Below are 15,418 nucleotides of genomic sequence, written 5' to 3' on the forward strand. Positions count from 1 at the left end.
AACATGGGACTACAGCTGGACAAATTATTGTATTTGACTGTATTCACGGCGTGAAACAGGAGATTACACTGTTTTTATATGGCAAGTGAATCAATTAACATAATCGACTCCTAATATAACTCAACAAACTCAATTACAACACACAAATTTTGTATTTTCAGTTATAAAAAAGATTCTCAACCGAAAAATACCCCAAAAACATAGCAATCTTTAGAGAAATTATATAATACATCTGAATACATAAATTATATTAATTAAAAAAATATATGAATACATTCATGGCATATAGCGAGACAGTGAATACAATGAAATACATAGAATACAGCGGGATACATTAAAATACAATGAAAAAAAAGACAGTGATATAATGAAATACATGGAATACAGCGAGATACATTGATTACAATGAAAAAATAGACAATGAATACAATGAAATACAACGTTATACATTGAAAATACATTAACAGAAAACCAAGTTGCTCAACCCCAAATTGAATTCCTGGACATGCTCGATAACCTTCCCAGTTTTATCATCAACAAATTGAATCCTCGTATATTGCGGCAGCTTTCCTTGAAGATCAAGTTCAACCTTAACCCTAGCAGTGCTAGGTCTAGACCTTTCTTGCCGCCTGTTAAATGAAGACAATTGTTGAAGAAATAGGTTCAATTGTGATCCCTAGGTTCAATTGTGATCCCAAAACCAAATATAAATGCAAAAATCCGATGAAAAGGGCGTAATCTAATATCTTGTAATATCTATAACTTTGTTGAGTACTACCGCTTCGGGGTTCACAATATCTTTCAAAATTGAACAAGAATTTACCACAGAAACTTCCTACCAAATGCCAGGAAATTAGGCTAACAAGCAGAAGAAGGAATACGATGGTATTAACGTGATAAGCCAGAGTTTAGAGTTTGTTTATGTTTGTATAAGCTGAATCCATGAAACCGGGGGAAAAAGAGATGAAAGAGGAAAGAGAAAGGAGGAGAGAGGGAAGAGAGACGGGGAGAGAAAAATAATACATAACGTATTTAATGGCTTAAAGGTAGGAAGTTGTCATAAATAGATATTTTGCTATAAAAATTAAAAGGTAACTATAGGAGATAATTTTTTAAAAGGGTATCTATTTATCTATACTATATTAAAAGCACAAAGACCCTTAGCGAAATGTCGTTCGTCTTTTTTACCCTTTTAAAATATAGTTCACATTGGACAAAATAGTCATTAGATCATTCTCCTAATATTTAGAAATAATTATTTAATTATTTTTCTAATATATAGGAGCATTTACTTAATTAGGAGTATTCATTTAATTATTTTCCTTATATTTAGAATTTACTTTTTTTAATTCTAGAATTCCTGTACTTTTCGATCCAAACTAGGAAAGTTTCATCCACTTTGGAAAGTTTTGTTTTATTAATAAAGTTTTTAAAATTTCAACTCCACTCAGATTAGGAGTACTATATTAAAGAGAAAAAAATATTTTAAAAAAGGATTGAAAGGAAACAGGTGAAAGATCTCATGCATGTCAACAACGGATTTTGTTCTTATTTCCAGCTTTTGTTTCATTCACTTAATTATTGTAGTGTTTGTACAATTCATATAGCTTAATTATTGTAGTGTCTGTGTAATTCGTATAGCATTAGAAAACATCCAATTAAGAATTTAAATAATATTTTAATTTATTGACTTCAAATATTAGACATCAATAATAATAAAATAAGGATTGAAATAACTCTTAAAATAGTATTTGTATATATGACACAAGAATAAATGTTATTTTTACTAAAAGTGATAATAGTAATAATGTATTAATAAATACATATAGAATATATAAATAATGTATTTGGTATTTTGTATTATTTTATAGAATATATAATGTATAATTAGGTGAATGACAGATAAAATAAATAAATTACAAATATTATAATTCTGTGATTCCACAAAGGTGTTTGTTGAACAAGTTTTATTCCAAAAACATCTAATACTATACTATAAATTAAAATAATTATTTAATTTTTAATATTTAAAACTTTAAAATTATCTAAAATTTTATTAAAATTTTCTATTTGAATTAAGTAGGACTCCTAATATTAGAAATTTAAAAATTCAGGACAGATAAATTTAATATTTATATAATTTTTAAGAATTTTATATTCATGGATATGGATACACGCGCAACGCGCGTACCCTATGACTAGTAATAAATAATGTATCAACCTTGCTATAGGAGGTAAAATTTTCTTATTAAAAATTTCAAAACATAGAAAACATATATAAATAAATTTTTAATATAATATAATTAGGTAAAAATTCCTTTATAAAATCGAAGGTGATCAAAGAAATTAGCCCATTAGTTAGCGCGATCCAAGCCCACATAGGAGATCGGACATGAAGAACAATTACAAGCCCGTGATTATGCTCTATCTCTATATATGGCCAAAAAATCTCCCTTTTAAGAGACAAAAATATCTACATAGTTCCAGCTGGATCTACAATTGCATAAATCCATTTTAATTAAATTTACATTTTTCCTTATTTTTCTAATTAATTTTTTCCTTACTTTTTTACAACGTTCGGTAATTCCTTCCTTTCATATTTGCAACTCCAAAAAATATTCTGAAAAGATTTCGAGAATCTCGAAATCCACTTAAATGATTTCGCCTTTGTTATTCATGGCATCACAATTTCAAATTATATAATATGTTTAGTCCTTTTGAAGTCATTATTAGACGTAATACAGTAAATGAATACAATTTTTTTTTTATTGCAATATGATTTTATTTCAACTTGTTTATTTTTGGCTAAGCTAATAGTTTCGAATTTTTATTCATATATTTCATAATAATAGTATGATAAATCATAGTTAAAACTAAAACATACTAATTTATCTTTAATCATTTTGTGATGAAAGTTAAAGATAATATTTGACAAATAGTACTATGTGCGGTTTTTAGGCCAAGTAGAGTCCAATAAACCACAAAATGACCATATGCTACCTAGTTAAGCATGTGTTGTTCCTCAAATAACTTTTAAAAATATAGTGATTATTTCAATATAACAATCAAAAAATTAACTAGTACAATCATAAAACCATTTAGTTACGAATTTTAACTGCAACGCTCCGTATGAGTTTATCCCTACATTGTTAATGAAATGCTTGAGGTTTTACTTTTGGGAATTAACAAACTCTTAAACCTTATTAATAAAACGTGTTTCTACATTCTATTCGATGTAAATTTGAATTAGCCAGATTAGTAGGCTTCGAAAATCGAATAATTATACAAAATCTATAAATTTGATGTACAAAACTTGAGGCATGTACTTATGTGATGTAGTAAGCTATTATAGTAACTAATTTCTTTTTATCTGTCAGAGTCTCGGTAAATAGTATTATTCGATACATAATTAGCCCGAACAACTATAGAAAAGATCATATAAGTACACAAAAGAGCAGTCAGTGCACTAAGCTCTTGTAATGCGCGAGGTTCAGGAAGAGTCAGACCATAAAGGTGTGGTGCACGTAGCATTACCCTGCTTTTCTGTAATTTTTACTGCTCGAATCCGTGACCTAACTGGCCCAAAAAACACTAAGGTAAAAAGTAATTTTTACTGCTCGAACTAATTGGCCCAAAAAAAATTAAGGTAAAAAGTAATTTTTACTGCTCGAACCCGTGACCTAATTGGCCCAAAAAACACTAAGGTAAAAAAAGGAAAAAAAAGACCTTTTAGATTAAGGAGTACTAAATAGATGAGGAGAAAGCAAAGTAGCCATCGTCACGTCTCCTTAATTAATTAAACAAAGGAAACTCAAGAGCAAACTTTTCATTTTTAACGCATTGGACTTGGAGAAGAAGGAAGAAGAAAAACAATCTACAATAGTACACGAAAACTAAACGGAACCCCGCTACGTAATTCTCCCCTTCTTTCTCCACGCAACCCAAACTCTCTTCCACCCTATATCGGCGGCGACCGGCGGCGGCCGTCCTTCTTCTTCTTCTTCTTCTTCATCATCCACCACCGCCTGTTAAGTATCTAATCCTTTTGCCCCACCTTTTTTGAGGTTGTTTCGGAAATTTATACTAGTTTTTATTTCACTTTATTGTAGGAGAAAAACCTAAATAATTTGGGGTTTAAAATCCCCTATAACCCTCAGTGTAAGCCCATATATTTTAGCCTTAGTTACGCGCAAGCTGGTCCATACACTGATATAAAAAAATCACTTTCCCAATTGTGATTTTTTAATTGTTTAGAATCCCTTTATTTGGGAACATAGTGGGCAAGCTGTTTACTTTCTGGAATTGCTTAGAATTGCTTCACCAAGTTGTTTTACTTTATGGTGTATTGAGGATTTCAGCTGGGTATTGGTGGAGACAGTGAATCTAGTTGTAGGTAAATTGCTTTGTTCTCTTGTCTTATCTATCTTGTATAGTGAATTTTTGTTTTGTTAGGATTCAGTGTATGAAGTAACATGGTCAATGAGGATTCATATTGCCAACCCCAACTTGTTTGGAACTGAGGCTTTGTTATTGTAGGATTCAGGACAATGCATGTGTAGTGTCATATAGTTTGCAATTCTATGGCTAAGTTTTCTACTATGAATATGATATGTGACTCATGAAATTGGATTAGTGGGTATTTTGTAGTATGTCATGATTGACAATGTATGCTATATGAATACGAGATAATCCGAGCTTGTAGTTAGAAAGTTGTTGCCTTTGGAATATTGTTAACCATTGAGATATCAATAAATGGACGACGGCCTTAATTGGAAATTAGTTGGGGTTGATTATATGAATCATCAATTTTCTTTTTAGACCAGTTGACTACTACATTGGCTATTTTACTTGATTGGCTACATTATCTATTTTGTAAAACCTTGTTCAACTATGGCAGTAGATGATCATGTTAGTTACACAATAAAATTAACCGAAAAGAAAGGAATAATTGATGCTCCGCATCGCACTCCATTAAAACCGGCTTCCACCCTTGCGTTTCAGTGTATAATTGTTGACAAAATTGTACTCCTCCTTCATGGATTTCCTTCTGCCCCTTAAGTTCGAGACTGTCAATATTCTCCGGTAGAGTTTATCTCCATGAACATTTGCCATTCTGGAGATAAATTTTAGTATTGCCTTTCTCTTCCTTTACCACGTCGTCCTCGAATTTGTCTCCAGCTAACCTTCTGTACAATTAGGATCTCCAACTTGTCCTTTTGATTACTCTCTGTGTAGCTTCTCCTCCTCCAACAATGTCCCTGCTAGCTTGTTTTTCTCCGAGTCATGTAAGCTTTTTTTTTTTCTTTTCTTTTTGATAAGTGACTCCAATTCATGTAAGTTATCAAGCATCTTTGCGGGTTTTTTCCCCACTCTTATGAAACTTCTTAATTCAACTCCTCAAATCCTCCTTTAGTTGCTTTTGTTAGGGTCTCACATCGGTTTCAGATGGGGTCTTTTGTCTCATTATATGAGGTCTTGGGCTATCCTCCCCTCACGAGCTAGCTTTTGGGATTGAGTTAGATCTAAAGTTCATTTTTTTACATGGTATCAGTGCCAGATGCATCTCAGTTCTTGGTTTGCTTGACGTTGAGCCCCCATTTTATATCATCCACGTTCTAGATGTGAGCGGTGGGGGTAGGGTGTGTGGTAGAGTACTGCATCGATTTTAGATGGGGTCTTTGGTCTCCTTATATGGCTTTTGGGGTTGAGTTAGGCACAAAGTTCATTTCTATACCATTTCAATTTGTTTGGCCATTTGTAATTGGTCTTTCAGAGCAGGATAATTGTCCCACTATGCTTTCTTCGTCATGTGTAGTTATGTAATCAAATTTAAAATATATTGACCTCCACATGCTTCCTTGCAATCGAGCATTATCAGCTCATGATCAGATACCTGCCAAAGCATGTTTGTTGTAATATATCAGCCTCAGTTTCTATTCAGCATATATTTGCAAATTGTGAATGTGGGAAGCACACATTCTATTGGTTCATGTAAACGTTGCTCCTGATACTAGTAAATTAATTAGCCAATTAATGAAATTTGAAAAAGTCTGTCCTCCTTACTAGTCATGTTTCTTCAACCCGCCCTCCTGCTCCTTTTCCTAGTATTTGTGTCCTGTCCTGCAGTTTTAATGCTTCCTCCTTGGTTCACTCCCTTTTAATCATCAAAAAATTCAATGCCTCCCCTTCAAACCCCAAACGCACGATTAGCATGTCAAACACCATTGGTTTTCCCCTTGAAATACTAGGAGGAAAGGAACTGTAAGACCTACTCCTGTCCTAATATTGAGTGGAGACATGCAACTCAACATGTAAAGGATCATAGACCCATGAACAGCTCCAATCTGCAGAAAACTTTTTAAAATGTGCCAAAATTACTAAAATGTGCTTGAGTACTGGTAAGTGTAAAACGTCCAGCGGCTTACAACTGGAAGTGTGACAAGCAAGTGAATTTTCTTAACTAACTTTTTGCAGAACTTTGAATCTGCTGATCTTATGAGTTCTGACCTTTGTTTTCATGTCTTCTTTGGTACATGCTTTGAGTTTGTCTGGTAACTGAGTCTTGCAGAACTAAGACCAAAAGACATTCTACTCGAGGCTTAAGTAGTCATTTTGCTTCGGTACTTGACAGCAGAACTGGAGCTCTGCTGGACTCTCACGTATTAACTAATATATAGAAAAGGAAAAACTTTAGATAAAACAATCATTGATGATTTTATGCTTCCGAGATTGATTTTATCATTTATGGGATGCTAAAGCATGATTCTACATGTTCATTATCCTTCAAAACTATTTAACAACCAATGAAGAACCCCATTGAGGTAGGAGCATACTTGTTCATACTTTGAAGACCACCTGAAGAATGACTTTTTCTTTTTTCTTTTTCTTTCCTTTTCAGTGCAATATTTTAATTACTTGGTGCATGGGGAATGGTCAGGCTGTGTTTGCATATAGTCAGCGTACATGAATGATGTTCAGTGGACAAAAAGGCGCTAGTGGCCTTAACATATTCAAATGGAAATGGCATGGCGAATCATCGTTGAGAACAGGGTTGCTTGATGATGTGCCTCCTGAAATCGAACTGTCAGACTATCGCAGAGCACCAAGTCCTGGTAGTGAGAGCCCATCTGGGCTTCTTAATGGTGAGAGCTTGAATGTTGAGCCAATTGCTGATCTGGACCTGTTCTTCGAGAGGCTCTACAACTATTATTGCGAGAAAGGATTATGGTGCATTATTATAAAGTGGATATTTGAGCTTCTAAGCCTAGCTTTCACCATATGCTTTTCTGGGTTTTTTCTGTTGTATGTTGATTGGAATGGACTCCGCAACGCAAAATGTGGAATGGATGCTGTGGAATCTGGAATCAAGCCTTGTGATCTGGCCAACGAAGCTCTTCATCTGCACCCATTGAAGCCTCTTACGCTCTTTAAAGCCATTGTTTTAGGTTACCTGGGGATATTTTCTGTCTACTGGATATTTTGCTTCTTGAGGTTTTTCGCACAGCTAAAAGAAACCCTGGCAATCCGTCAGTTCTATTACAGAAGGTGCGCTGAAACATCTTAAAAGATTTTCTGGAAGTCAAATTTTGTGACATGTCATTCATTTCTTTTTCTTGCTTTAGTTATAATTAATGGAAACTCAAGATGTTGACTGATTGTTTTTTTTTCTTATATTGCATGTTATCATTGATTGCCAATACTTCTTCATCACTATGAGAGTGTTGGAGTCTTTCATTCCTCTAGCTAATCACAATGGTGTTATGTTTTTGTGCAGTCTTCATGTGACAGACAATGAGATACAAACCATTCCATGGGCATCTATTCTTGAAAGGGTTGTTCAGTTACAAGAATTGCAACAACTCTGTGTAGTCAAGAATCTTTCTATTCATGATGTGGTTATGCGATTAATGCGGAAGGAAAATTATTTGATAGGAATGCTTAACAAAGGGCTCCTCGCTTTTCCTATTTCTCACTGGGTACCTGGCGCTGGTCCAACTATCAAATGTGGCCCCAATGGAGTGCGTAGTCGTTTAATACTGACAAAAACCCTTGAATGGACCTTAAATTGGTGCATACTGCAGAGCATGTTTGACAGGTATCTGACAGTATGCCCTACCTTGCGGTCAAATTGCCATGTAGTGCTTTCTAATTTAAGTAAATGAAGTTTGTTTTCTTCCATATGTCTTTACTAATTTGTTCTCCACTCCTACAATCTAACTGGTGTTTTTTTTTTTCTGCAGAAACTTTTGTATAAGGAGGGAATTCATTTCTGATCCTAAAACATTAAAGAAAAGGCTTATGATTGTTGGAGTTTTAATGCTTCTCCTATCTCCGTTCCTCGTCATATTCATGCTGGTATATCTCTTCTTGAGGCATGCTGAACAGTTTTACAACCATCCAAGTACGGCATCGTCTCGGAGATGGTCAAATCTTGCCAAGTGGATGTTTAGGGAATTCAACGAGGTATCATTTCTCTGGTATGAGCTTGATAGGTTGAGAAACATGGAACTTGTCATTTTGGATCTGCCTTTTGATCCCACTTCTTTGGTTATTACTCCATTTTATGTGATGGTGTTTGACCGGGCACAGAGTTTTGAGAAAGAAAGAAAGACTTTTGAAACTTGTGGCCTAAAACAAGTTTCTGTGTGGCTGTAAATTATTTCATTAAGGGTAAACTAGGAAGTTTAAAGTGAAGTTGTTTCTAAATATAGAAAAGGATCATTCTTTTTGGGACAATGTAAAAAGGAAAATGTGCAACATAAATGGGATAGAGGAGTATTTGGAGGTGAGGGGTGGGAATGGGGACTTGGGAAGGGCAAATGATGGGACAAAGTAAAAAGGAAAATTTACCACATATACAGAGGAGTATTATTTCTTTTTGGAGGTGAGGGGTGGGAATGGGGACTTGGGAAGGGCAAATGATGGGACAAAGTAAAAAGGAAAATTTACCACATATACAGAGGAGTATTATTTCTTTTTGGAGGTGAGGGGTGGGAATGGGGACTTGGGAAGGGCAAAGGTGTTTAGCATACTGCGTTTTCTCGCCTGCTTTCAGGTTACTTGTATGGGTATAGGGTAATGTCACTATAACTCGTCAAGCTTATCGCCTTTTAGCTGTATATTGCTTCTATATTTTCCGTAGTCCCTCTATTGCACGATAGACTTTCTGTAACATATTTATGTAACAGATAGACTGTGAGCCAAATAAAATGGGTTAAGTGGAATGACTACAACAGATTCATGCATCCAACCCCAACTAGTTTGGGTTTGAGGTGGAATTGGTTGGTTTTGTGCATGTGTATATATTGTGAGCTAAAATTCTAGTGAGAATGTGAGCTGTGGTTTTATTAGCTCTTTTGCTCCACAAATTATTTGGTACTTTCCATCCACATACTTGAATTCTGTTATGGCTTTTACTTTTATATTTATGCGCGTCTTTTTTGTTTTCAGGTTGACCATTTGTTTAAGCATCGCATCACCAGCAGTGTGATACATGCTTCTGATTATCTAAAGCAATTCCCATCGCCTATTATATCTATCGTCGCAAAGTTCATTTCTTTTGTTTCCGGTGGATTTGCCGCTGTTCTTATTATCATTGCATTTCTAGAAGAATCTCTGCTGGAAGGCCATGTAAAAACTTAAACTTCCACAACCAACAAATATTTATTTGCAGAGTTGCTCATTTATGCTATTCGCACTATCTGATACTGCATTTTCTTTTGCTTCAAATGTTGCAGATATTTGGTCGCAACTTATTCTGGTATGCTGCTGTATTTGGAACTATAACAGCTATAAGCAGGGCTGCAATAACAGATGAGCTTCTTGTCCTTGACCCACAGGGAGCGATGTCACTTGTTGTCCAACATACACACTATATGCCAAAGAGATGGCGAGGGAAAGAAAATACTGAGGCTGTACGAACTGAGTTTGAAACTTTATTTCAGGTGCTTTTTGCCCTACGGATACTTATAAGCAGATAAATGTGAGAAGGGGCACTTCATTGTAGTAACTCAATGTCTAGATTTAATGATTTCATTAAGAGCATATTATTAGTTTTCTCAAGAAAATCATTTATTTTTTATGAAATAAAGCAAATTCGTTACCACAATAAGGTGTTGACTCATTAAACAATCCATTTTAGAGTTAATAACTAAATATTGCTTCAATAGAGCTTAATCATACACTGTAAATTCAGACTAGACAGATCATTATCATGATCTTTCTTAATTTCACTTTTTGGCGATTTAACCCTTCTACTTCTTTTCAGTTCCAGGCTTGAGGGTTGGTTGGTTTATATATATTAGATTCGAAGTTTGACTCTTCTGTGTAGCCTTCCATATTTACCTTTTTAAATTATTGTAATTTATCAACAAAATAAATAAATTAAGTAGCTCCAGTGGTAGGCTTTTGATCCCTTTATTTGGAGTCATATTCTTCTCCAGAGAATTTCATTGATGTATAACCAGGGGCAAGAGTTTGACTGTCGACAGATAGATCGTGTAGTACTTTTTACTGTGTGAGATTGTTATTGACTTCTTATTAACTCACTGCGCAGTATACTGGAATGATGTTACTTGAGGAGATGGCCTCAATTTTTCTTACACCATGTCTATTGCTATTTGTTGTGCCAAAGGTGATCTTGTTTTTAAGGATAATTTCCTTACCTTACCTATCTTGAGAATCCTTGAGATGATGGTCCGTAATAGTTGAATATTTTTTGTCACAGAGGGTAGATGCCATTTTGCATTTCATTGTGGACTTCACTGTTCATGTCGAGGGTGTTGGTCATGTGTGCAGGTTAGTAATTATACCAGCTTACTTGCTTATGCGTTCATATTTTGGTGGCTCCCACTGTTGGAGCATGCACATTTCAATCATTAAGCACTGATATAGTGTCTTTTTCTTCGCAGCTTCAGCGTGTTTGATTTTCAGAATCATGGCAATAGCAAATATGGAGCGCCATATAATTCCGCCCGCTTGCAGAGAAGTTCTCAAGGGAAAATGGAGAAATCATTTCTGAGGTTGGTCTAATGACTACTTGCAGCCTGTTTTAGGATTATTTTTGGATTTAAGACGCTTTTGAATAACATTACATGTCAAACAATTGCAGCTTTCTAAATAGCTACCCTTCCTGGGAACCTGATGATCAAGGAAGACAGTTCCTATCAACGCTCAAAACGTTCAGAGAGCAAAAGCTGCAGGTGCAAGATATAGGACCTGCATATCGACCTTCAGAGTTACAGCACTGGAATCCCAACTTTAGAGGTTCAAGTGACAGAAATAACTTGTTCTCCAGGGAAGTGCCTCTCAACAACTTGGGAGCTGGATTTGGCTCAATGTGGTTGATAGATGGTGGACAGAGGTACATTATTGATTGGTATTATACCTCGCATCCTCACAATACGAGTAGTGATTCAAGAGGCATTGAATCCAGGCCACCTCATAATGATAATGAACGCCTTAAAGATCCTTGGATGCCATCTCATTTTGTGCAAATCAAGGATACAGTTGATGACAACTGGGGGCACCTATTTGAGGACCGAGCTCAAAGTCATCTCGAAGCTACCGCATCCGCTCCTGTTTTAAGGGAGAGCATCCTACATCACGATGATTCAAGTAGCATGGCGCAATCTATCAGGAGCCAGTGGTGGGATAGAACTCGACTACAAGTTGCAGATCCCCAGACAAGTTTTCTTGAACCTCCAAATTTCAATAGCAATCCTCATGATTATTATGATAATTTCTCTGACAGAAGTCAAGATGAGCACGAGCACCTTGACTTTAAGAATTCTAATAGGTTGGCCAATACCTTCTTCATGGACGATTCGGTTGGAGACTTCAACCTTCCTTTTGATGGTATTTATAGAAGGCCCTCAGAAAACCCCACAAGAAAGTTAGATCCTTCAGATCTTGTTTAATTTCATCTCTAAAGACACTAGGAATGTTATGAATTTCTGGGTCTCAAAAGTTGTCTTTTTTAAAGAAAGTTGTTCATATTTACATTCTTTATTGTGCATAGTTGATTGTGAGGTTAGATTTCTGGAAAGGGCCTCAGGTTCGTTTGGAAAGTGATTGGATGTGAATGTCATCGTTGCTCCTCCTAAAAATGTGAAGACATTCTCTGTACATAATTCAATTTAGCAAGTATTTCTTTTCATGTTCCTTTTACCCTTTGGTTATTACTATTAGCAGTTGTTATTCCTTAAATCACTGAAATTATTGTCACCTCATAATTCTAAAGTTCAGACTCCTCACACATGGTGTTTGTGTTATATATAATATACCAAACAAATGAATGCATGAAATTTGTGTTTTATATACATTTTTTTCACTTAACTATATTTATTCGATATTTGTACGCATTGTACATGAATAGAGCTCTTTCATCTTGATCTTTGTGAAGACGGAACTAGTGACCGGTGGCCAAAAAAAAAAAGAGAGGGGAGAGACAGGCTCGTAATAATCCAACTAGTTAACTAATTACACAAACAGGCAAAAAAAATAATATAAAGGAAAACAAAATGTGCATTACCTTTTTACATGAATAGTTTTAACAATAACCAAAAAGGTGGCCAAGGAAAATCTGTTAATTAATATTAAAAATATGTTAAGAAACTAAGCTCAAATTAACAATATAAAACAAGAAGATAAGTAATAGAATAAGAGAAGAAGATATAACTTTCTTATCTCATCAAGTGTTCAAGTATGTCCCATATCACAATTCATGCCTATTTATACTATTACATAGAAGGTTACAAAAGGATGGTCTTAAACATGACATAAACAATAGATATCATGGGGGAAGATCACGGGGAGAGATTATGGAGATGTGGGAGTTACAATCATAAGAGTGAGGAGTAGTTGGAGGTTATTTACATCATGGATAAAAGTAGTGGGAATATTGGACATCCACATCTACTAATAGTATTACAACACTTCCCCTTAGATGTCCAAAGATAGATAATATGTCTCGTTAAAGCCTTACTAAGAAATCTTAGTGAAGGAAAAAGAGTACACATATATGTAATACGCTTTAGTTGATGCCTCGTTAAAAACCTTATCAGGAAAATTCAGTGGGACAAAACCTAGGCTAAGGGAAAAAGAATACATCGCATATCTTACTCCTCCACATGAATACATCACTTTATTTCTCGAAGTCGGTGCATTCCAATCTTCTATCTCAACTTCTCAAATATTGAGGTTGATAATGCCTTAGTGAATATATCATCCAAATTTTCTCATGAACGAATATGTTGAACGTTAATTTTACCATTTTGTTGAAAATTATGTATGAAAAAAAACTTTGGTGAAATGTGCTTTGTTCTGTCTCCGACTCTCATTTAATGTATCCTCCTTTCAATTGAGCAATGCAAGTAGCATTGTCTTCGTATAATGTATTTGGATTATCCCTTTTCATAGGAAAACCACACATTTTTTGAATATGTTGAGTCATTGATCTCAACCAAATACATTCCCGACTAGCTTCATGAATGGCTATTATCTCAGCATGATTGAAGATATGGCAACTATTATTTGTTTCATTGAACGCCATGATATAGTTGTACCTCCATATATAAATAAATAGCATGTCTGAGATCGGGCTTATGTGGATCAGACAAATAACTTGCATCTGCATAGCCGATCATTTCTGACTTGAATTCATTAGAATAAAACAACCCCATATCTATAGTTCGCTGACGATATCAAAATGTATGCTTTATACCATTCCAATGTCTTCTTGTTGGGGAGGAGCTGAATTTTTCTATTAAGCTTACTGCAAAAGCAATATCTTGTCGGGTATTGTTGGTCAGATACATCATTGCCCAAATTGCACTAAGATATGGAGTTTCATCACCAACGAGCTCTTTATCATTTTCTTGAGGTCGAAATGGATCTTTATTTAGGTCAAGTGATCTCACAACCATCGGGTACTCAATGGATGTGCATTATCCATATAAAATTGCTTTAAAATCTTTTCAGTATTTGTTGATTGATGGACAAAATTTCCATTTGTTACATGCTCAATTTGTAGACCAAGATAAAATTTTGTCTTACCAAGATCTTTCATTTCAAATTCTTTATTCAAACACTCTACAGCCTTTGGAAGCTCTTTAGAAGTGCCAATGATATTCAAATCATCAACATACACAACTATGATGGCAAATTCAAATCCAGGCCTCTTAATAAAGATATAAGGACAAATAGGGTCATTTTTTGAACTGTTCCTTTAGCAAATACTCGCTAAGGCGATTGTACCACATCCGCCTTAATTGTGTGTAAGGATTTCTGAAGCTTTATTGAACAAGTTTTCCTTGAACTTTTATGTGCTTCAGGAATTTTAAATCCTTCAGGAATTTTCATAAAAATTTCATTGTCCAATTAGCCATATAAGTAGGTCGTCACAACATCCATCAACCGCATGTCAAGCTTCATGAACTGCCAGATTTTGTTAAATACCTGAAGGTAAATGTATCTACCACAGGAGAATATGTCTCCATTAATCAATGCCAGGCCTTTGCAAAAACCTTTGTGCCACAAATCGTGTTTTATATCTTACGACTTCACTTTTCTAATTTCGTTTTCGCAAAAACACTCATTTGTATCCCACTAACTTGACACCTTCAAGCGTTCGCACTATTGGTCCAAAATTTTTATGTTTTCCAAGTGAAGCCAATTCTGCTTGAATCACATTTTTTTATTTTGGCCAATCATTTCTCTATGTACATTCTTCGACAAATTTTGGCTCAAGATCCTCATCTTATTGCATTACTTCAACTGCAACATTATATGCAAAACTATTGTCAATAACAACATTATTTCGGTTCCACCTTTTTCCCGTAGCGACATAACTTATTGACATATCTTCATTTTCATTATTTTCATGTACATGAACCTCACATGAGGTCTTATCAATTGTTATGTTTTTATGCTCTTTTTGAGCATTTGCCTCCACGTTATGATCAATTTGATCATTTGCTCCTTTCTTTTTTAGAGGATTTTTATCCTTGAAATCGATTGGTCTACCACGTTTAAGGCATGGCCTAAACTCATTTATATTATCATACTATCCAACTGAGACATGAACTCAGATTGGAGCATTTGCAGCTGGAATATGTGATTTAGTAACCCGTGGAAGGTTAGTAAATGCATCCGGTAGTTGATTTGCAACATCTTGCATATAAATGATTTTTTGAAATTCTTATTCACATTGATTTGTACGAGGATCTAAATGAGATAGAGATAATACATTTCAATCTATCTCTTTTTTCAGTTGTTTATTTTCTCCCGCTAATGTTGGGAATACTGGTTCATCAAAATGACAATCAGCAAATTTGGCTGTAAACAAATCTCCTGTTATAAGCTCTAGATATTTAATAATAGAAGAAAATTCATAACCAACTTATACTCCCAACCTTTA

The 15,418-nt window shown here is 34.8% G+C and overlaps 1 protein-coding gene across 2 annotated transcripts; it reads left to right on the forward strand.

Moving 5' to 3' along the window:
• Positions 1 to 3,811: 3,811 nt before the first annotated feature.
• On the forward strand, positions 3,812 to 12,157 carry LOC104215173 (autophagy-related protein 9). 2 transcript variants are annotated; one of them, XM_009764921.2, is made up of 10 exons: positions 3,812 to 4,027; positions 6,899 to 7,545; positions 7,775 to 8,095; positions 8,241 to 8,463; positions 9,451 to 9,630; positions 9,738 to 9,944; positions 10,556 to 10,633; positions 10,727 to 10,797; positions 10,911 to 11,021; positions 11,111 to 12,157. In XM_009764921.2, the coding sequence occupies exons 2-10, from the start codon at positions 6,968 to 6,970 to the stop codon at positions 11,916 to 11,918; spliced, it is 2,577 nt and encodes an 858-aa protein (XP_009763223.1). In that variant the 5' UTR covers positions 3,812 to 4,027; positions 6,899 to 6,967; the 3' UTR covers positions 11,919 to 12,157. The 2 variants fall into 2 exon arrangements, with proteins under 2 accessions (XP_009763223.1, XP_009763222.1); XM_009764920.2 differs by having other exon boundaries at positions 3,813 to 4,393.
• The last annotated feature ends 3,261 nt before the right edge of the window (positions 12,158 to 15,418 follow it).

The sequence above is a fragment of the Nicotiana sylvestris genome, chromosome 4 (genome assembly GCF_000393655.2).
Source record: "Nicotiana sylvestris chromosome 4, ASM39365v2, whole genome shotgun sequence".
NCBI lineage: Eukaryota > Viridiplantae > Streptophyta > Magnoliopsida > Solanales > Solanaceae > Nicotiana > Nicotiana sylvestris.

Coding starts and splice junctions, on each gene's coding strand:
- LOC104215173 (XM_009764921.2), top strand. CDS start 6,968: ATGATGTTCAGTGGACAAAAAGGCGCTAGTGGCCTTAACATATTCAAA. Junction 10,798..10,910: donor GGTGTTGGTCATGTGTGCAG/GTTAGTAATTAT, acceptor TTTTCTTCGCAG/CTTCAGCGTGTTTGATTTTC. Junction 11,022..11,110: donor ATGGAGAAATCATTTCTGAG/GTTGGTCTAATG, acceptor AAACAATTGCAG/CTTTCTAAATAGCTACCCTT.